The 22857-nt window shown below is 45.6% G+C and overlaps 2 protein-coding genes across 5 annotated transcripts; both read left to right on the forward strand.

The window, feature by feature from the left end:
• Positions 1-97: 97 nt before the first annotated feature.
• On the forward strand, positions 98-17810 carry atm (ATM serine/threonine kinase). Of its 4 annotated transcripts, none has more exons than XM_068317698.1 (63): positions 98-218; positions 316-499; positions 606-724; positions 876-1021; positions 1128-1292; positions 1434-1599; positions 1680-1918; positions 2174-2343; positions 2420-2583; positions 2731-3102; positions 3195-3380; positions 3478-3579; positions 3719-3947; positions 4034-4165; positions 4280-4405; positions 4493-4579; positions 4663-4852; positions 4932-5125; positions 5211-5290; positions 5388-5543; positions 5677-5752; positions 5881-6023; positions 6103-6223; positions 6375-6545; positions 6638-6813; positions 6900-7143; positions 7332-7447; positions 7538-7694; positions 7778-7977; positions 8061-8235; positions 8393-8551; positions 8644-8776; positions 8861-8956; positions 9030-9201; positions 9298-9439; positions 9566-9742; positions 9868-10045; positions 10124-10229; positions 10325-10483; positions 10794-10899; positions 11038-11126; positions 11215-11317; positions 11416-11564; positions 11632-11736; positions 11806-11925; positions 12025-12262; positions 12389-12559; positions 12820-12939; positions 13161-13381; positions 13460-13667; positions 13747-13872; positions 13990-14130; positions 14226-14364; positions 14660-14742; positions 14842-14982; positions 15822-15938; positions 16046-16195; positions 16270-16435; positions 16536-16622; positions 16830-16944; positions 17030-17093; positions 17172-17314; positions 17390-17810. In XM_068317698.1, exons 2-63 carry the CDS (start codon positions 428-430, stop codon positions 17568-17570), a joined length of 9279 nt encoding a protein of 3092 aa, XP_068173799.1. In that variant the 5' UTR covers positions 98-218; positions 316-427; the 3' UTR covers positions 17571-17810. The 4 variants fall into 4 exon arrangements, with proteins under 4 accessions (XP_068173799.1, XP_068173804.1, XP_068173802.1 ...); XM_068317701.1 differs by having other exon boundaries at positions 189-240; positions 392-499; XM_068317703.1 differs by having other exon boundaries at positions 119-499; positions 7568-7694.
• Positions 17811-18064: 254 nt separating this feature from the next.
• Positions 18065-22789, forward strand: LOC137597094 (transmembrane protease serine 2-like). Its single transcript, XM_068318038.1, has 13 exons — positions 18065-18332; positions 18437-18563; positions 19114-19206; positions 19299-19412; positions 19543-19666; positions 19752-19862; positions 19952-19995; positions 20311-20473; positions 20548-20723; positions 21287-21382; positions 21489-21625; positions 21990-22142; positions 22658-22789. The coding sequence occupies exons 1-13, from the start codon at positions 18318-18320 to the stop codon at positions 22670-22672; spliced, it is 1368 nt and encodes a 455-aa protein (XP_068174139.1). The 5' UTR covers positions 18065-18317; the 3' UTR covers positions 22673-22789.
• The last annotated feature ends 68 nt before the right edge of the window (positions 22790-22857 follow it).

A 22857-nucleotide genomic window follows, 5' to 3' on the forward strand; every position in this document is an offset into this window, starting at 1 on the left:
TCCGTGTATATTTTATATCCACAGACAACTCTGTGCCAGGAAGCGACGTTTTTTTTGCGTGGTGACGCAGTTGGGCGGGAATTTCCTGCGTGGTGACGTCTTCGTGCGCGTGTCTGTGAAGATGGCAAAGTTGTGAACGGAGAGGGGCTATTACACAGTTAGCGTCGCTGTAACTGTGGTAACTGCCTTACTACGACCAAAATAGCCACTGGAAGGAAGTGAGCAGACTGAGGGCTACAGGTTGTGTTGTCACAATGATTGCCTAAAGTAGAAGTCTTACACTGTTTTGTTGTTATTATACGTCGTGTGTATCAGGGCCAGGAGGAGAGTTGCTAATTCTGATTGCATCGTGGACATAATGTGGAAGAATGACAACACACTGTCCTGACAGGTGAAACAGAGCTGCGCCCTCTTCCAGATACACACAATGAGTCTAGTTCTTCATGATCTCCTGGTCTGCTGCAGAGGCCTGGAGAATGACAAGGCTACAGAGAGGAAGGTGATCAGACCTGCACGTTCACAATGAAAGTAGTGTCATGTGATAGCGTCCTGCACCAGTATAAAACCTCAATTTTGACAGCTGTGTCCCCTCTTCACGCCTCCAGAAAGAAGCTGAACGTTTCAGAAGGCTCATCCGAACTTCAGAGGTTGTGCAGGAGTTGGATCGTACATCTGGGCTTAGATCTAAAGGCTCCAAGCAGCTCACATGGGATGCTGTCTTCAGGTAGGCTCTCGCAGTGTATATGAATTTCTTTTTACACATAGGGTTGTTTGTTTTAGATGTGCCATTCATAATGTGAAAGCCCTTTTCTTATTTTTAAATATGGTTGCACATACTGTGATAACTAAATTAGTTTTGCCACATCTGATGTCAGGTCTCTGCAGCGTTATGTCCAGAAGGAGACTGAGAGTATGCAATCAAGTAAATCCAATGTCACGGCTACAACGCTGGCGAGCCGTCAGAAGAAGATGGCCCAAATGTGCAGCTTGATCAAATACTTCATCCGTTACGCAAACAAACGTAAAAACTTACTTCCTCTGGTTCATTACCCTTAGCAGAAATCAGAATAATGCTGAGCAATTAGTCTGAACATCGTACCCTAATGTGTCTCTCTCGCTGCCTGCAGGTGGGCCTCGACTGAAGTGTAATGAGCTGCTGAAACATGTGATGGAAGTCTTGCAGAGTTCATATAGCTGTTCAGCGTATGGAGAAGATTACAGCAGCCTCCTAGTAAAAGACATCCTCTCTGTTCGCAAGTACTGGTGTGACATCACTCCGCAGCAGTGGCACAGTCAGTGGGATATTTGTCTGAATCGTATTTAAATATTAGGAAACTAATACTAGAAATGCTACGCATATTTCTCCCTTTGCATTGCAAGTGTTATGAAATCACTTAGATGAGCCCCTTTCTGTCTGTAACTGTAATCCCTAGATCTCTTGGACTTGTACTGTCACTTGTTCAACTCATCATCCAAGTCCATCAACCGTGTTCTTGTGAGCAGAGTCATCCATACAGTCGTACAAGGCTGTTGTATGCAAACTGAAGGATACAGCAACGCTCTCTTCAGCTTCTTCCCCAAAGCGCTGCTAAATGCCAGGTGAGGTCATTCGTCAGTATCGTACTGGATGTTGGAGTTAAATCCATACAGACATGATGTGCTTATTGTTTCCTGTTTAGGGAGGAGAAACACTTGGCTGTTTTGGAGCACCTCATCTCTGCTCTCAATTTCTTCTTGAAATCAGCAGCCATGAACTGTCGGATGAGGGTTTGCCACTTGGGAGAGGAGCTTCTCACTCCTATTCTGTATGTCTGGGAGGAAATGAGGCCCAGTGCGGCTCTCCAACAGGAGATCGTGGAGTTCTTTAACCTGCAGATCTGTGCTCACCACCCCAAAGGGGCCAAAACACAAGATACAGGTAGAGGGCCCTCCTTTTTTCATTAAAACTGTTTTTCTTCTCTTTGTATGGTAGACAGGCTTTATGTCAACTTGGTTATCATTCTCAGCTTGCCGTAAAGCCTGTCTAACTTAATTGTCAAAGTTTAAATTGCGATGTCAAAATTTTCAAAAACACATTTTCATATTAGATTCATAATTCAATTTCAACTTTTCCAGCGGTAGGTATGTCCTTAACCCAATAAGCACTCACTAGTGGTCTCTTTTTGTATTTTAGGTGCTCATGCTGAGGACTGGGTCAGGTGGAGGAGTCTGCTGTACAACCTGTATGAGGCCTTAATCAGAGAAATCAGCCATATAGGCAGTAGAGGGAAGTACGTCACTGGGACCCGACACATAGCAGTGAAAGACAATCTCATTGAGTTAACAGCTGACATCTGTCACCAGGTAACAGAGACCAGTGGGTTAACTGTACAGGCATCTATCTGCTCAACACTTATTTAATCTCTTTTTCTGATTGTAGCTGTTCACTGATGACAACGACGCCCACGTCATGGAGGTGATCCAGGCCTCTCACCGAAGCCCCTCCTGTGGAGCAGCCAGCAAACGACGACGCATTGAACTGGGCTGGGAGGTCCTCCGGGACCGCCTGCAGCCACATCTCAGCGACTTTGATGTCATACCCTGGTAGGAGAATCACAGGAACATATGAGTTTTGCTGTTTAAATTTGGTTTTATCAGTTTTATTTTATGTAACAGTACTTAAAGTATTTCAATTTGCCCACTTCAGATAACAAATCACAAAAAATTTCCTCTTTAATCCTCATTTCTCAGGCTGCAGATCACGACAGTGCTTACCTCCAAGTACCCATCATTGATGCCTAGCCGAGAGCTGGTCCCACTGCTGTCAGTCTTGTTCCAGCTCCTGGTGGAGCAGCGTAGAGGAGAGAGGGGGCCGTATGTGCTACGCTGTTTAAGGGAGGTGGCCCAGTGCCAGGTCCAGTATCCCGAGAAGGCCCACATCCACAAAATGGAGCTTGGTAGGCTTTGGGGTAGGGTGTGGGCCCTGGCAGTGCGAGGGGTCAGCTCACCCCAGACGGAGGCTCTCTGTCTTGACCTGCTGAGCTCTGTGATCCACGGCGGGTTGATCAGTTTGGACCGGGAGCTCTGGAAGCTCTTCTCTGGATCAGCATGCAAACCGTCTCAGTGAGTCCGGGTGTATAACGTTAAGATCTCTGTTCGTGTTGAGAACCCATCGCTTGTTGGTGACTGTATTTACTTGTACTCTCCATCCACAGGAGTTCTGTTCTCTGTCTGGCCCAAACCCTGCTGCAATATCCGGTCCCTAAAAGTCTGAACTCTAGCTCCGGCTGGGACCTCCCAGCATCCCTGACCCTGAAGGAGTCCCTCATCGCCTGGCTGCTGATGACTGATCAGAGCGACGAGGTGGAAGAAAGCTCCAGACCACACCCCATCATTTGCAAGTTGGTGATTTGGTTTTATCTATATTTAAAAATATAAATCAGGTAATTTCTAAAATCATTATGTCTGTTTATGTCAATTTTTATTCCACTTTTGCAGAGAATTTCCCTACAATCTAATAGCGAACATCCTGGTCTCTATAACTTTGAAAGACACAAGAGCCGGCTTCAAGTTTTTGCTCGGTGCTGAAGGGGCAGAAAGGTAGAGGAAATGATCCTGAGTGCTTTAACCTCCATCGTGATGATAATGACTTGTTCAACCCATGTTTCAATTTTTTCTTTCAATTATTATTATGATTCGCTGGTACGGAAGTAATTCAATTCTCAATTACTTTTCAAAGTACCCCTGCTCAAGAGGAAACCTCATCCAAAGATGATCTGGAAGAGATCGAGAGTCTGTACCTGCAGTTCAGTTTCAACACACTGCCCTTAGCGATGCGAGGAATGGATGAGTCGTTGCAGAAGGCTTCAGCTGACGCCCAATTCGCTGACGTACCCGGCTTGAGAAACAAGTTGGAACAATCTCTGCTTTGTGTCTCTGACAACTTGCTCAGCTGTTACTCTCCTGATGTGAGTCAAAGTCAAATACATCTGTTAATATGTCTGTGATGTCTTCATTATGACAAAATACTTTTATATTTTGATTCCGCCTACAGTCTCAGGCCACACCAGCAGAATGCCTGGTGCGCTGCTTCAGTCTGCTAACCGGTGTTTTAGCAGGTTACGTCTCCACGGGCATCCTGACTGAGGAGGAGGCCGGCTGTTCACCACTCTTCTCTAAAGCCAAGGTATCAAATGCATCAAAAGAAGACTGATGATTTCTCATTCTGACGTCTGAATATGTAAAGTACCGCATCCAAGCATCAAAGAATTGAAGATCGCTGGTTTGTCCTTGTCACCAGGCGCTGGCACAGGAGTTTAGCGGTTTTGTTTATAGCGTCAAAGTGAAGATGTCAGAAGAAGGAACCATGAAGATGCTTCGATCTGTGATGAATCTCTGCACAAAGGCAGCCAGCAGGAAAAGCAGGGTGAAAAAATGGGAGCATGCATAATACTGAAGTAATTCTGCATTTAGAATAGTCTGGTTTTTTAACATTTTGTCCTCTCTTCTGCAGGGTAAAGCTTTTCGCTTCTCCAGTCTGTTCATTAAGATCCTGCCAGCTGGTCTCCTCAGTGAACTGTCTGAAGTCTGCAAACTTTTGGTAAGGGGTATCTTGTAAATATAGAAGATTTGAGAGGTGTGGAGACAAAAAAAGACTTGAATCTTTTTTCCTTTGCTCCTCAGCTGAGCAATGTTTCCAAGCGAGTCTGTGCTGTGGATGAAGATGATCACATGGACGAAGCCTGGGACATGTCAAAAGCTCAACAAGGAGATGACATCGACCTGTTTGATGAAGGACATGAGTCCCACAGCAGCAGCAGCAACGGATCCCACAGACAGAAGGGAGACAACACCGATGCGTCCTGTGGGCCGGGTGAGAATGGATCACTTGCTCAGTAAATCAGTGCCTCTTTTACAAGCAGAAAAATTTTAAACAAATTCTTTTCTGTCAGGTGCGAAAAGTCTGCTCGCACACGATCATCTGACCCAACAGGATCTGGCTTTCCTTGCGGTCTTGGAGTTCCTGTGTGAATGCGGTTCTGTTCAGCCAGTCCATGACCTGCTCTTCAAGCCGCGGGAGGTGCGCCGCAAGCTGCTCTTGTTGTTGGAGCACGTTGACTTCAGCAAAGCCCTGCACCTCCAGAAGGTGGGTGGCAGCTGAAATGGAGAGGCCTGGTTCCACTGGAGATGGTAGGGAAGCCACTGGACAATAATATCTGTTTGTCTTCTAGTATCTCGTCCTGCTGAAGAAGCTTCCTGTCGAGGACTCGCTCTCTCCAGAGGATTTCGATATGCTGCTTCGTCCTCTGGCGTAGGAAATTTTTCTGTTACTGTTTCTGATGCTTTTTTTTTTCCACCTAATCCAAGTCAAGACTATTAAAAGACGGTTAATCTCGTTGTGTCTCCAGGGACCTGTGTTCTCTTTACCGTCAGGACCAAGAGATCTGTGCTGCTGTTCTGCTGGGATTGTTACCCTCCATCAGGAGCCTGGGAGAAACTCACCACCTACCAGAAGAAATGAGACACGTTCAGGGATCCCTTCTTCAAGTGGTGTCTGGATTCTGGTTAGTGGCACATTTCTATTAGAGATCCTGTTCACGTGACATGAAATTGGAAGTTTTTAGCAAAATTTCATAATATGTCTTCAATCTGTGTGTGATGAAGTGATATTTACTCAACCACTGTGCTGGGTTTCAGTTTCCTGAGCCAAACAGGGAAATGTGTGGTAGCTGTTCGAGCTGCTTTAGTCCGTTGCCTGATTGCCTTGCTGGAGGTAAGCTCTCAGAGATCGTCAGGAGGTGATGTGATCAGCCATGTTTCATTCTCCAGGGGTCCAACATACATTCAACTGGGCGTTCACATCCGTATCATTAGTTTTGTCACTCTGCCCCCTTCTGATAGGCTGACCCTTGTTGTCAATGGGCGGTTTTAAACATCAGAGGACCCGACAGCAAAGATGATGTTCCAGTGTATCACATCCTTCCATCTCACCTCGCTGATGCCCATCACCAAATTCGCATGTTGGTAGCCATGTCCGTGGAGAGGTATGCTGACTCTGGTAATGATAAAGTCATTGAGCGAATCATAAATGTGATCATCAGCATAATTCTCCTGTGTGACCAGGTTGTTTCTGGAGATAAGAACAAAAATGCATCCAGATAAGGGGAAAATGTTGCCGCTCAAACACCAGCAGGCGGCTTTCGAGAGTGTTTACCTGAAGGCTCAAGAAGGAATGAGGCTCCCGGTGAGTTCAAGTGTTGAAATGGTTATTTCTTCTGCCAGGTAGGAAATCTGGTGCGCAGATTTGCACAAAACTTGTTGGAAGGATGTGACGCGGATCAGAAAAAAAAAATTCATTTGTCTAATGCTTCTTGTTTCCGTGTGATCGTACGCAGAGAAGCAGCTCATCAGCGGATCATAAGGATGAGCTGTTCAACCGCAAGGCCGCCCTGTTGAAGAGCTTGTCTGTCGTGCTGTGTTGTAGCCCGGTCTGTGAAAAACAGTGTCTGTTTGCCCTTTTCCAGTCGTACAAGGAAAACAACATTGAGGAACAGCTCATTAAAAAGGTGGGAATTTGATGCTGAATGCTGTGTTGTCACAAAAAGAGTGTTGATTTACGTATTGCTCAGTAAGACAAACGAGGTTTTCTTTGTTGCAGATGCTGTGCAGTGTATCCAAAGTTTTGGGCTACAAGAGTGTGAAGGCATTTGTCAGCGCTCACCTGTATTATTTGGTAGCCGAGTGGCTCGCACTGAGGCAGTCTGATGATCGCTACACTCTTGGATCTTTCCCTTACGGCCTCCTAGATCACGACAACGTCAAAGATTTCTATAAGTGCGGATATGACGTCTATTCTCCCCCCTTACCGCCATTAACAATCATCTTACCTTCATCCCCTGTCATCTCTTGTCCCCTCACAGCTCCACCTATCAGGTGCTGATCCCCCACTTGGTCTTCCTGGATGACTTTAAGCAGGTGAAGTCTATCGGTCAGTATCTGGAGAAGGACTGGCGAGGGTTATTGGCTGACTGTTTCCCTAAGATCATGGTCAACATCCTGCCGTACTTTGCCCTGCCTGGCCAGGATGCACAAGTGGCGCAACAGCGAGAAAAGGCCCACCGGGTGTACGACCTGCTCAAAGACGCCAACTGTCTGGGGAAACAGGTAAACCCGACTGGATAACATCAACCTACATCTGCATCAGGGGGTTAGACATTTGTTGCTGATAAACCGAAAGAATATTTATGCAGGATTAACAAGTTCCGCTCATCTTGAGCCACATTAAGTGAAAATAAAGTAATGGAATGTTGAATATATTTGATGTGAGTAAAGACAAACTGTTTTGTCTGCAGCAAATCGACAGCCTGATCCACAGCAATCTGGCAGACATAGTGGTGGAACTGCTAATGACTCTGTATGAGGGGAGTGGAACCGAAGTGGATGAAGGAGACCTGAAATGTTTTATTGGGTAACTGTAGTTCAAGTTTACACTGTCTTCCTTATTTTATATCATCCTTATACTTAAAATGCTTGTTAAAAAAAATAAATTTGATATTAGATACCGCTCTCGCTGCTTATTGCCTGTCAGAGAACTGGATCCTGCACCAAACCCGCCGTACTTCAACTCTCATGTCATTAAAGCGACGCTGGACTACCTCAGCAAGTGCCACAGCGACACCCACAAGTCTTTGGTGACCATTCTCTCCAAACCTCCTGTAAGATGTTTGACTGATCCCCGATTTCTACACTGTTAACTACTCTGCACTGTATAACTTTGTTCCTTTTTTTTGTGTGGCAGATTTCTATCCAGAGGATTTTGCTGGCGATCTGTGAACGAGCAGCGGAGACGACCAACAGCTACGAGCGTCATCGCATACTCCTCATGCACCACCTGTTTGTCAACCTGCTGCTCAGAGAGGTGAAGGACGGCCTGGGAGGAGCGTGGGCCTTTGTCCTCAGGGACATCATCTACACGCTCATTCATCACATCAACAGCAGGTAGGTGACGTGCAAACAGGCGGCGCATAGACGCAACTCCGTTACTGTTCGCCTGAACCGGTTTGTACTTCTCCGACCCTTAGACCAGCTCAGTGTGATGAAGTTTATAACCGGAGCATCTCCCTGTGCTGTGACCTCTTGACCTCCGTGTGTCGGGCGGCCCTGCAGTTCTGCGATGATGCTCTTGACTGCCACCTGCAGGTCATCGTTGCGACCCTCACGGCTAAGGTGACCACCCAGTCCACCGTTTCACAACAGGTGAGGAGGGATTAGTTCAAGACTGTTCTGATTCACAAGTTTTCTGACTCATAAAGAATTCTGTTATCCATTCAATTTGAATCATAATTGTCACGTGACTGCATCTTTATGGGATTTGCCTCAGATTTGAATCTCTATACTTCTATGACACCTCTAGGTTCTCAGACTTTTGCAGTTTCTCATCATTGAAAACCAACAGAAGCTAAAAGAAGTCGTCAGCAGGTTGGAGCCTTTTCCTGACCTCCCTGAATTCAAAGAGCTGCGATCTGTGCAGCACATGCTCAAATACAACACTGGGACCTTCACGCTGAGACAGGTAGCGAGGTCACTTTATATCATCACTATACAGCTGTTCTGAGCAGTCCCAAATGTACTGGGTGATCTATGTCTGTCACGTTTCTCCTTCAGGAGATATCCCACTTCCTGTCAGTGACTTCCTGTGACTCCTTACCGCTGACCAGACTTGAGGGAGTGAAGGAGCTGACCAGACAGCTGCACAGAAACAAGGGACAAATCCGAGAGCTGCTCAAAGAGAGTCATTGTACGATGCCACCCGAGGGGATAAATTGTTTGTGTCATGCAAATTCCTCTTGGGTTCACTGTCCTGTCTTTACCCTCTTTGCAGCCGAACCCACCGACAGCGTCTTGGTGAAGTTGGTCCTCAGGCTGCTGCAGCTCTGTAAGCTGGCGGCCAATCACCCTGGAGGGGCCCGCATTCTCGGTATGAAACCATACAGCTGCTGGGATGTGTCTGGACCGTTTTCAGCTTTGACACCACAGATCTCTTCCTGCAGAGGCGGCGGGCGGCTGTCTGGGAGAACTGGGTCCTGTAGATTTCTCCACCATCGCCCTGCTTCACGGCAGCGACCCCCTTTACAAAAAGGCTGCGTCTCTCTACACCTCCACCAAGCTGCAGCGTCTTTACATCGTCCTCAACTGCATGAACGACGCCCTCACTCAGCAGAGGTGCGGTTCACGTTAGCCTGAATGTTCCTTTCGAGGAGTGAGTAGTTTGCACTGACATTTACTGTTCCTTACCTTTTGTGTTGTGGTTGTCGGCAGCATCGAAGTGAAGCAGGCGGCTGTCCAATGTGTGAAGAGCATCCTCGCCACTCAGTCTGGCATGGATTTCTGGGAGCAGCATAAAGACAAAGGAGACCCCATGCTGGCCTACCTCAATCCCTTCAGACAGGCCAAGACGAAGGTGGGTGAAGGGTGTTTACGTGGGTGAGTCTGAACGAGGACAGAGGGCTTTTGTGAGGATGTGGAGCTACAGAGACGACTACTAGCACTGTCCACCCTGTTCTGACTGATTGTTCTGCCCGACCAGGCGGCAGCTGTGAATATCGAGGAGAACTCAGAGGCCAGAGAGAAGCTGGAGAGTCGGGGGTTTTGGATTCCACAGGCGGGAACTCACGAAGCTTGGCTGAGAGCTCTGTGCTGCGCTCTGATCGACAGCGGGGGAGTCAGGAGTGAGGCTCTGCTGATGTCACGGCTGCTGTGTCTGGTGAGTGCATGGACTCCACCTTCATCCTTGTGTTGCATTCGTGATCCACTTTTTGTTTCATTTCAAGTCCATCCTCTCGCCCCAATGCCCCAGATGTGTTGATACCTGTATCCGTTTGTCTCCAGGTGTGGGTGGACTGCTGTCAGACGCTGCTGCCTCTCATCATTCACGCCATCCTCCTAGACGACCCTGATGGGCAGTGGAGAGTGTCACTTTCCTCCCACATTCAGGACTTCTTCAGCTTTTGCTCCAGAAGTTCTCAGGCCTCCAGTCGGTCTGCCACACCACTCAACTGCGACTCCGGTGAGTTTGAGGGATGGACACACTGCGGTATTCATTCAGTCTAACAGTTCAGAGTTACGCATTTATTAATCTTCACAGAGTCAGACACCGTTAGCCAAGGCTTGTACGACAAGAACTCTCTGCGTACGATGCTCGCTGTCATCGACTATCTGAGACACCAGCAGAGACCGCTGGAAACTAAGAGGTTTGTTATTTTAACCCAAAATGTTTCAGATTATTTTAAATTTGGAAATATATGCCCTGCTTCTGGAGCACATTAACTCTGTATCTGCCCCCCAGCAGCTCCTGTGGGACTGTGTGTGACTCCAACTTCTGGCTGGAGCTGAACTACTTGGAGGTGGCCAAAGCTGCCCAGTCCTGCTCAGCTCACTTCACGGCCCTACTGTACACTGAGATCTACATGGACAAGATCAGGGCGGACATCGAGGACAGCCGCAGGTGTGGAAACATTTTAATAATAATCATAATAACATCCCAAATCTATTTTCTTAGTTGTTTTTTTTCCTTTGTGAGTTTTTTTTTAACCCTTTCTAAGTTGGTTATATTTACTTTTAAACAATTCTGGACATCTTGATGGATTTTCATGAAAATAATAGCCGTTGAATTTTAGTGTTTTTTCTAATTTTTATTTCATTAGTGCACGTATTAAAATTTTGATTTACTGTTTGTTTTGGTGAAAGGGTCCTTTTTGAGGCTTGTTGGATGTTTTGTCTTTTAATTCATCCATATGTTAAAAAAAAATCCATAGAACAAAATCCAAAGCAACACGGAGGCTCAATTTTGAAGAGAACAGCCAGACCTTCACCATCTCCAGCCTGACTGAGAAGAGTGAGGAGGACACCATCAGTCTGCAGGTCAGTTCCTCCAGTTGTTGGCTTTTGTTTAGTTTTTTTTAATATAACAATACAAATACACTTGACTTTAATCTCTTGACAACAACTGGGAAACTCATTCTTTCCGTCCATTCATTCTTTAATTGCTGTCCGTCCCAGGAGCTGCTGATCGAGGTGTATCGGAGCATTGGAGAGCCCGACAGTCTGTACGGCTGTGGCGGGGACACGACGACTAGTCCGCTGACGAGGTTGTCTAATAGTATTTAATGCGACTGACAGATGTGCTCGGCGTCCTTCATGTTGTCACTCATACCATTGTTTGGTCGTGGTGTATAGGATTCGAACCTACGAGCACGAAGCAATGTGGGGGAAGGCCCTGACGTCATACGACCTCCACGCAACTCTACCTGAGGTCACGCGACAAGTTGGGATTATAGAGGTGAAATAATGATATTATTATGTCAGTGGGGAGGCGAGACAGTTGAAGTTTTATTTGTATGTCTGGTATTTGCTGCAGACTCTCTTCTCTCTCATCAGGGACTGCAGAACTTCGGCCTGAGCAGCATCCTCACCACCTACATGAGGGGTCTGGAGAGTGAAGGGCTGGAGTGGGGAGCCGAGCTGAGAGAGCTCCGCTTTCAGGCCGCCTGGAGGAACACTCAGTGGGACTGTGAGCTGCCATCGAGGTGAGCGTCTGCTCCACAAAGCACCTGAGAACCACCAGCAGTATCTCAGCTGATTTCTCTTCATCAGGGGTGAGAAATCCAAACCTGGATTCCACGAATCGGTGTTTTCCTCTCTGCAAGCGCTGCGAGACAAAGAGTTCTCCGTATTTGACGAAATGATGAAACGGGCTAAGTACGCGAGACATTTATACACAAAGTTCAAGTCTTACCTCCACGTCAGCTGAACAGTTCACGTCCACAGGAGTGCGGAGGTGGAGGAGCTGTGCAGGGGCAGCCTGGAGGCCGTGTCTTCTCTCTACCCAACTCTCAGGAACCTGCAGAGTGTCGGGGAGCTGGAAAGTGTCAAACAGCTCTTTTCCAGGTGAAATCAGTCAGACATTGGAACGCTCTCTCTCCTCTGAGATCATGGATGAAATACATTTATTAAATAAAACTTTACCTCCTGTATTTTTATTCCCAGGCCCTTCTCAGATGAGACACTGATCAGACTTTGCAGCCAGTGGCGGCAGCATTCACAGCTGCTCGCCGACAGCGACTTCCCTCTGGTGGAGCCCATCCTGGCTGTTCGCTCTGTGGCCCAAAACACCTTGATGTCCAGGCTGGACGCTGGCGGCAACGCCGGCCATCACCTCAGCTCTATCTTTACTGACCACCTCATGGAGCTCTGTCGGCTAGCATGCAAGGCTGGGAACACACAAGTAATGTGTGTGTGTGTGTGTGTGTGTGTGTGTGTGTGTGTGTGTGTGTGTGTGTGTGTGTGTGTGTGTGTGTGTGTGTGTGTGAGTGAGAGAGTATTTCCTAACTGTGTTGTGCTTCCTCTGCAGCTAGCAGAACGGGCAGTCTTCCAGATGAAGCAGCACGGTGGCGGAGGGTCAGGAGCTTCGTCCGCTGCGTCGGCATGGCAACTGGAAGAAGCCAGGGTGTTCTGGGCGAAGGGAGAGCAGGGACTGGCTCTGGGACGTCTGAGACAAATGATAAACAACCTGGAAGAAAAGGTGGGACACACTGAAGTGTCAGAACGTAATCCACTGGGACTGATTTATCCACCTCATAATTCAGTTAAGAGGTGGATCTGGCTTCTAAATGAGTTTTTTTTTGTTTGTTTTTATGCAAGATCGAGATTCTTTTTTCACATTCTGACAGCATTCTGAAAGATAATAATCGGCCTATCATAATATAAATATCAAAACAAGTAAAAGCCATAATGTTGAGGTGATTCATCGAACTGTTCCCTGCTTTATGTTTCGTTGACCAGTACACTTTAAATCCGGCCATGGTCCCGGTCTACACCGAGTGCCTCAGGCTGTGCGGTAACTGGCTGGCAGAGAGCTGCCTGGAAAGCCCTGGAGTCATACTGGAGAAGTACCTGGAAAGGGTAAGAGGAAATGGGACTCCTCATCCAGACGGGATGCTGTCACCCTGTCCCACACAAATTATTTATCTATGCCCAGATAAATACGGAGAAGCCCTGAAGACATAACTTTCAAACTTTTGCAAGTTTCAAGTTTATGTTCTCTGGATGTGGCGTTCATGTGGACAGCTTTTACATTATTCATGTGTCTGTCATTTTCAAGCCTCTCCTCTCCTGTCCTCCAGGCCGTGGAGGTGATTGAGGAGGAATCGATGGTTCACCAGGACGTCAGGCTGCAGAGTCAGCGGACGGAGGCCTACTTGTCTCTGGCCCGCTTCTCCGACGCTCAGTACCAAAGCATCGACAAATACATGAACTCGTCGGAGTTTGAGAACAAGCAGGCCCTGCTGGAGAAGGCCAAAGAGGAGGTGGAGCTGATCAGGGAACATAAAGTGACGTCCAACAGGTTTGTGTACGAAAAGCAGGGGCAGCAGAGGAAATAAAGCAGGTGTTGGTTGAACTTGCTTCCCCTCTGACTTCACAGATACACCATAAAAGTGCAGAAAGAGCTGCAGCTGGACCAGAAGGCCCTGTCCAACCTGCAGGCAGACCGCCAGCGCTTCTTATGCAAGGCGGTGGAAAACTACATCCAGTGTCTGGAGGAAGGAGAGGAGCACGACATGTGGGTGTTCCGCCTGGCATCTCTGTGGTTGGAGAACGCTGACGTTAAGGCCGTTAATGACATGATGAAGGTGAGGAAAGTACTTCCTTTGCTTGTCTGTGCTTCGAATGAGAGATACGTGTGTTCAATAAATCAGATGTCTCTTCCAGAAAGGAGTGAAGATGATCCCTTCCTATAAGTTCCTGCCTCTCATGTATCAGCTGGCTGCTCGCATGGGGACCAGAATGGCAGTGGGCGTCACTGAGGACACAGGCTTCCATGATGTCCTCAATGACGTAACTTAAAATTTTTTTCTTAATGTTATCACATTATCAGTTTAATTCATGAAAAATCATTTGAGGTAAGTAAAAGAATTATGCAGATGCTCCTTCACTTGTGTCTTCCACTTACAGCTGATCAGCCGAGCGTGCCTGGAGCACCCTCACCACACGCTCTTCATCATCTTCGCCCTGGTGAACGCCAACAAAGACGAGGACTTCAGCCGGACTCGGATGTCCAGGAACGCTCCGCAGCAGCCATCCCAGTTCGACCTGGTGAGACTTTCTCTTGCAGCTCCAGCGGGACTCGTTTTCATGTCATAGGAACACACAACAAAATTTGCAGTCTTTGACGAGTTTCTCTCATGCAGGAGCGTTCAGATGTGGCCCGGAAGGTCATTCATGGGGTCAAGCAGAAGAAAACCCAGATGATCAGAGGGATGGCTCGTCTGTGCGACGCTTACATCACTCTGGCTTATATGGATGCTAGCAAACACAAAACTGAGAAGAGTGAGTACTGTAGTTGTAGACAGTGATACACATCAACACACAGAACAGTGTTTCTATAGTAGCTTCCATTACATTGCTACCATTAAATGTCTGTAGGCTCTATTATGATGCTACGTGCTTTGCGAGGTTACTATAGTTGTTTTTTTCAGGTTTTATAGAGGCTTGCATGGACAAAGAATTCATTTTCAGCACAAATATCAAATGCTAGTTGTTATTTCTGGGGAGATGTTTCTCCTGTTCTCAGCCTGAATCGTGTGTTCAGCTGAAGTCATCCTTTTCCTTTGCTTTATCAAAGAGGCCATTCCCATCCCGGCTGACCAACCCATCATGCAAATCAAAGACCTGGATGAGGTCGTCATCCCCACGATGGAAATCAAGGTGAAACACGAAGGACCTCCTCTCGTTATCTCTTTCTGTTGTCACAGATTTTGGAATAAGTAACTTGATCACTTTGTTTTTGCATCATCTTGTATTTAGGTGGATCCGTCCGGCTCCTATGAGAACACGGTGACCATCAGATCCTTCGTGCCTCAGTATCGCCTGGTCGGTGGAGTCAACCTGCCCAAGATCATCGACTGCATCGGCTCCGATGGCAAGAGCCGGAGACAGCTGGTCAAGGTAGGCGGACGTCTGCTGTGTATTTTGTTAGAAGTTTCCCTTTAATTCCTGGCTAAGTGAGGGAATTCTTGTGCAAATACTTTCCTTTCTCTCGCCGCGTTCCCGACCAAACAAACACCTTCCCTTTGAAGCAGAAGCGCTGATTAAAGTCTCGCTTCACACTTCAGTTCTTTTCCATTTGCTAATGATTAATCTTTGTTTTTGTAACGGGACAAATGGAAAGTTTGTTAGATCACAAACAGCGACGTAATGAGAAGTGTGTGATCTGTGTTTGTCAGACACTTAACAGCTAATCATTCACCGCTTAGACATCTGGCAGAGTCACAATGAAATAACACTTGTTCTGGTCATTAACCTTGCAAATTTGTAGGTCAACGTTATTTTATTTACACCTTATATTTTGTCCCTATTTTATAAAAAAAAATTTGTGATACTTAAGCATCTTATGGAGATGTGGTAAAGATGTTGTAGTCACTCAACTGTGGAAAATGTGTCAGTGATATATTATACTGTAGTTCAGGAGCATAAATGCCTAGAGTCCAGGTAAATATTTGTTTCTGTAGGTAACAAACATGTTAAGACACGAAAAAAAATTAAGAAACAATTCTGGTATTTTAATAACTTCATTCTTTGTACAACATAAATGGATTTAGACACTAGAGTTTCTGTGAACCTGGGTTGAAGGTTCAAATGAAGCCATCAATGTTACATACATTTAGCATGTGGCATTGATTGGCAGGACTTCTTCACTCTCTCTGAGTCCCCGAAGGATGTCATTCAACCGACCTGAGCTCAACGCTGGTCAGCCTATGACTTTTGCCCTCTCTCGTCGTGAACAGGGTCAGGACGACTTGCGGCAGGATGCGGTGATGCAGCAGGTCTTCAGCATGTGCTCCATGCTGCTGCAGCGCAACACCGACACTCGCAAGAGGAAGCTCAACATCAGAAGATACAAGGTAACACACATCTTGTTTTGAAACCGCCTCTCTTACATCTGCTTCTCTCGTCTTTCCTCCTTATTATTAGGGAGTTAAACAACAGAAACCCTTTCCTGCTTTACCAGGTGGTGCCATTCTCCCAGCGTAGCGGAGTGTTGGAATGGTGTTCCGGTACGGTTCCAATCGGCGAGTTTCTGGTGGATCCGAATAAAGGAGCCCACAAACGCTTCAGACCTCAGGACTGGACCAACATGGGCTGCCGCAGGAAGATGATGGTACTGCCTCAGTTTCAAAACATGAACTGCTGATCCAATCAGAGGTATACGTTCATCCCGTCTCGTCCCTACAGGATGCTCAGAGGTTGGCGTTTGATGAGAAGCTCCAGGCCTACAGTGAAGTGTGCAAGAACTTCAGGCCCGTCTTCAGGTATTTCTGCATGGAACGATTCCTGGACCCCGCGGTGTGGATGGAGAAACGGCTGGCTTACACTCGCAGCGTGGCCACCTCCTCCATAGGTACAAACAGTAAATCCTCAACATCACGGCTCACACAAAACAAAACGTTTGACTCGTGTCGGGCCTTTATCATGTCGACCTTCCTGTCTTCCATCCTCAGTGGGTTACATTGTGGGTTTGGGTGACAGACACATCCAGAATATCCTGATTGACGAACAGACCGCCGAACTGATTCACATCGATTTAGGTAAATTTATTCACTCCTTTTTTCTTGATTAGTGATTGCAAATAGAAAGTCTTCCATTCTCTCTGCTGCTGCTAAGCAACGAGATGCCTCTACCGTCACAGGAGGAACGTCATACAACTAGAGAAAACAAATTCTAATTCATGAATTACAATCGAATTGCATAAACTACCGAGTTCATCATGTGAGTTTATGATCTTTTTGTCGGAGGTGTCGCTTTTGAGCAGGGGAAGATCCTCCCCACCCCTGAAACGGTTCCCTTCAGGCTGTCCAGAGACATTGTGGACGGGATGGGCATCACTGGGGTGGAGGGAGTTTTCAGGAGGTGAGATGGAGATGGTGAATTTTTTCGATTCAAAGATCTTGAGTTGTTCCTCCAGCTGGCGTTGTGTCTTTTATTTTGTGTGCAGGTGTTGTGAGAAGACGATGGAGGTGATGAGGAATGCTCAAGAAGCCTTGCTCACTATAGTAGAGGTGAGATCGCACCAATGTCACACAACGTAAAGGTGTTTCCTTCTATTTAGCCTTGCGCTATGTGGTTGTGTTGTGTAGGTGCTGCTGTACGACCCTCTTTTTGACTGGACCATGAACCCCCTGAAGGCCTTCCAGCTGCAGCACGATGAACAGCAGGAGCTCAACGCCACGCTCCCCTCCACCATCGGTGGAGACGACGTGGACAACCACCGTAAATCCAGGTGCGGTACGATAACCAGTGTTCCATTAAAGCTCTGTGTCATTACCTCACAATCTACTCCACTTTTTTCCTGCAGTGACAGTCAGAGCTTCAATAAAGTAGCGGAGCGCGTGCTGCTGAGGCTGCAGGAGAAACTGAAGGGGGTGGAGGAAGGGACGGTGCTCAGCGTCGGGGGGCAGGTCAACCTGCTCATCCAGCAAGCCATGGACTCCAAAAACCTCAGCAGGCTCTTCCCGGGGTGGCAGGCCTGGGTGTAGGCCTGCCAGAAGGCGAGACGGGTCACTTCCTGCTTCATGCATTGAAACAAGTTGCACTAGAAACACCCTTTTAAATCCATCCGCAGTACGATATCACTTTTTGTTGTTAGTTTAACTGTTTTTCCTTTAAAACATTGATTATCACCTGATGCTATTGATGTCTGTACATATTTCAACTGTATTTCATTCTGTTTCTGCTCTGTAAGGAATGCTGCAATCATTCATATAAATAAATGATAAATCAAGAAATAAATCTCTCACCTGAAGTCAGCTTTTGTTAAAATTGAGTTGAAATTTAACCGATTCCTGATTCATTGTAAGTCTATTTACAGATCTAGATGTGCTCGCTCCATTTCCTGTCAATCATTGACTCTAGTGAAGCTTAATGTGTTTGTCTGTATACAGTTCATGTGGAGAAGTACCTCTGCACTGCATGTTGGGTGTAAAAATACTCTGTCACCACACCGACACTTCAGCAGATAACGCCAGTGAGATGTTTAAGCCGGGTCCTTTTTTGCTCTTGTGTGCGTAGGAGGGGAACTTAAACCCGATGCCAGTCAGGGTTGAGGAGTGTATGTCATCACTGGTGTGAGGATACAGATCGGAGCAGAGTAGATCTGACAGGACATATTGGGGAAACATTTTTTTCTCCCATCAAATATTCAGGAAGTGGATCCATCAAAATCATTAGATATTCAATTCATCGACCCATTGATAAATTAGAAGACATTATTGTTATAAGAGAAAATGATCACCAATCCGGTAAGTTGCCCTTTATGTTCTGTGACGATTTCTTTTTTGAATAAATCATTTATGTTTTAAAAAATCTTTCCAATGAGGAGCTTTACTTTCTGGTTTTCTGACAGTATCTGAATGTAGATGAGAAGAAGAGGTTTCCTCCACCCAGCAGATCAGAAGATAAACCCCAGTATGTTCATCATGTGACCCCCAAATCCCCACCTGAGGTCAGCTTCTCCTTTCCCAGACGCAAAGGTAAGCCATCACAACCTTTACCAATTGCATGCTTTTAATATGAAGAACTGTTGTGCAGACTTTGAATAGTTTTTCCCTTTATGCATTAATTGCAAGCTATTTAAATTCCTTATTAACGTTACCTGAAGAGGCGCCAGATTTTAAATCAGCCAGAACAAATAAATGATAATAAATTCCTCCAAATTAAACCCTGGATGACTTTTTATCTTGGAGTTCCAGATGTCATCACATATTCAGAGAAAACTGGGTCATTCTCTTCATATTTAAACCAGCCAAATATTTAATCCAACAAGGATCTTATGTCTTTTCTGTTGGGAGTTTTATGTGTTGTGCTTTGATTTTCATTTTGGATGAAACTTATTTTAATTTATGAAGTTTGTTTTACGCCTAAATTCCAGCTCCGAAACAGAATTCTTTCTCGGATACCAACAGGAAATATAAAAGTTTCATATGATTTGAATGTGATGAACCTAAAGGTTTTCTTTTATTGCACACGCTCGGTGTAAGTGGGTATGGCGGGGGTAATCACAGTGTGTGGCATCCCCCCCAGACCTAAAAGAGAGGTGCAGTAAGTACGCTGAGGTGGCCGTGTTCTCCCTGCTGCTCCTCCTGCTGGTGGTTGGAATCCTCTTTGGTTATTACTGTGAGTCCCAGATTAATCTTATTTGTTATAATAAAACATTTCTGTAAAATCGACAGACAAATGTTGTAATCTCTCATGTTGTCATCTCCCAGGTTCCTCAACCTGTCTGCATGGGCTGCCGTGTGGAGACGGGGGTTGTGTGTGGGACTCCCAGTGGTGCGATGGAGTCTCCGACTGTCCGTCAGGCCAGGATGAAGCCAACTGCGGTAAAGATGCCATCGTCCAATCGCCACAAGAAAAAAAAGAAACACCTACAACCTGTTGACTCAGCTGATGTCTTATCATAGCCATGCAAGTGTTTTCTTCACTGACTTGTATTGGTTTTTTTCTGCTCAGTGAGGCTGCAGGGATCAAGTTTCCTCCTCCAGATCTACTCAGAAAAGAACTGGAAGACTGTTTGTTCTGATGGCTGGACCGAACAACAGGGGAGGGCAGCCTGCCGCCACATCGGATACAGCAGGTCAGGACTCACAACCACTTACAAGTTATTCTTCATATATTACGCTTTAACACGAAGGTGTATTTTCTGTTATGTGTTTTGACAGAGGTACATATTTTAGATCAGGCCAGAAGAAGACTCAGTCTGCTGATGGGTTCTTAACGGCGAGGCCAGATTTCAAACCTGAGGCCTCCATACTGAAGCAGCTTGAGTTCAGGTTTGTGAACTGCCGGAGCTGAAGTTCTCTAAATTCTTAAATTAATAAATACTGAATCCATCTCAAATGTTTTTTGTCACCATCTGCAGCAACACCTGTCTTAACAACACTGTGGTGACACTGCATTGTACCGGTATGTCCTAAAAACACCAGACTTCCACTTCTAAATCAAGACTTTTTTAAACATGTTTCATGATCGTTGTTCATTTGGTTTATTCAACTTTGCCTTCCTCCTTTATTTTTTGTTCTACAAATAAAACATATGAATGAAAGTTGGGGTTAAAAAAGCTTAAATCTTCTGCAAAGGTTTTTTGCTTTTATTATTCCTATAATATTTCCACATTAATTTCTGTTACGCTGGGATAGGCTCCAGCATAAGCGGAAACCACGGTTAAGAAGATGAATGAATTTGATGGTTCTTCTCTCTAATGACCAACCTTGTCCTCAGATTGTGGGAGCAGGGTGAACTCCAGCCGGGCCTCCAGGAGCCAACAGGCCTCTCGGGGGTCATGGCCCTGGCAGGTCAGCCTGCAGGTCGCAGGCTCCCATCGCTGCAGTGGAGCCCTCATCTCCCCCTACTGGACAGTGACTGCAGCGCACTGCGTGTCCAGGTGAGTCCTTCACCTTCTTCTCAGGGACAGGGTTGTGATTCGACCCAGATGGAATCTGTTTCTCTCATCTGCAGCACCTCCAACCCTGCAGACTGGACGGTGTACGCTGGGATCGTGGACCCACTGGGAACTCTATTTAACCCTGCGTACCCCGTGAGTCAGATCATACCCCATGAAGGCTTCAACAGTCACACACGCAAGAATGACATCGCTCTGATGAGGCTCTCCAAACCTTTGGATTTCACTGCTGGTTTGTCGAGTTCTTCCCATCCTATATTATATACCTTTTTTTGGTATACAGATTCAACCTTCCTGCGACATAAAGCAAAGGGGGCATTCCCCTTCAATCCTATCATTTAAATTAAATTCTAACCCATAGTTTAGTTATCAACCCAAATTAATAACCCAATATGAAACCTGTATGTGGCAATATCAATCATCATCGGTAAGAATGGATGCAGAACAAAACAAGTCATTCATGACGGAAGGAATAGACAGAAATGGTGAAAAACGGTCTATTTTACATGAAAGAAAGTTTTAAAAAATGAATTTTAAATCTGCATCCTCTTCAGAATTCATAGGTTTCTTTCTCAGCACATCGTTCACAGTTTATTGATAATCCACCAGCTAGTTTTTGTTTAATCCTGTTAAACAACATGTTAATTCCATTTCATAATATTATTACATGACCGCTTCATTAAACGTCTGGATGCATCCAACAAATATTTCACTCACTGTCTGGAAATCAGCTCAGATAAAGTCAGATTTCTCTCTTTGTCTTTATGATAAAAGACAAATCCTTTTCTTTGGTAGCGTCCGGCATCATTGGACCGGTGTGCCTCCCGAATGTTGACCTAAAACTGGCCGACCACCAGGCGGGATGGGTGAGCCACTTCAGTGGAAACGGAGGTGAGACGGAGGAGACGTCATTGTTCAAGCTGCAGCCTGCAGCCTCCACCACCAGGGGGCGCTCGGACTGTTCTGAATGCTCGTGGTTGATCGTGTCCTTCTACAGGCGGTCTGTACCTGATGGGGGCTCAGGTGTCTATCACGGACGCCATGGTCTGCAACAGCTCTGTGGGTCACGAGGGACGGATATCACGTGACATGCTGTGCGCCAAGGAGACGGAGGCTGGAGCCAAAGCATGTCCCGTAAGACAACCACGTGTACAACATCTTCTTTAAGAATATGTTTTATTGTACTGTCTGTTCGATCATCTGCTTCAAATCCATTCTCCTCATGCAACGCAAGTGACGTCACAGGGCTATTACGTCAGTGTGACAAAAACACTATGGGGGAAATTTTAGTTGGCATTCACTTTTTTATTCTGGTGACAATTTATTGTTTTTTTCTCATCTTGAAAGATTTTCCAGCATTTCTATGCTTATTTAACCTACTTTCAGACAAAAGGCGAATGAAAATTGAAATCAACCTTATTAAAAGACCCTAAATACACTTTAAACTGAACGAATTTTACATTTGAACAATCCTAAATATAGAGTTATTATTTTTCAGAGTGATGGGGGGAGTCCTTTGGTGTCCCTGAAGGATGGACTATGGTGGCTCGTAGGGGAAAGTATTTGGGGGGAACACTGCTCTGTGAACAGCAAACCAGGTGTTTTTGGTAACGTCACCTACTTTCTGGACTGGATTTACCATCAGATGAAGGTAAAACACATGTAAAATTATAATTGCAGCAGATTTTAAGCAAAATCGGATTTCCATTTTCTGTCCAGATTATTAATAATGGCATCTGATCCAAACAGTTTGAAGTACACAGATGTAAATTAATCCATCTCCAGACAGGCTGGATGTAGAAGACTTAAAAACATGTTTCACATGTAGTTTGTACTTAATTTTAATTTATACGTTATAAAAGGTTTAATTCTATGTTAATCCAGATTGAGACATGAGTTAATCTTTGTCCTTCTGTCTCCGGGTGAACCACATGGTTGGGTTCATTGGTGTGGAGATAAAAGTAAAAGCTTGTTGCTGAAACAAATCTTTAGTTGAAATTTCACAGAATTTTCATGATCGGTTGATTTTTTACAGAATAAAAAACTTGTTACAAGATCACCTGCACACATTCCAACTTCTAGATTTCATTTGCAGTGATTTGGTAAAAAGTTAAATGTTTCTTATATAGCTTTAAAGGTGTTCTAATTGTCCATTTCTGTTTACAGAAGCATCAAGACTGATGAAGAAATGTTTAAAATCTATTAATATAACTTTTATATAAAAATGTTTCAATGTCTGTACAACATATTCCCTTTGTCCTTTTTATTTTTATGACCTCTTGATCCCCGTTTGTTTTCATTGTTAGTTTCCACTGAATTAGTGGTGATAAAACATGAGATGCGAACCACAAACCAAATGTGTAATC

The sequence above is a fragment of the Antennarius striatus genome, chromosome 6, assembly GCF_040054535.1.
Source record: "Antennarius striatus isolate MH-2024 chromosome 6, ASM4005453v1, whole genome shotgun sequence".
Classification (NCBI taxonomy): Eukaryota; Metazoa; Chordata; class Actinopteri; order Lophiiformes; family Antennariidae; genus Antennarius; species Antennarius striatus.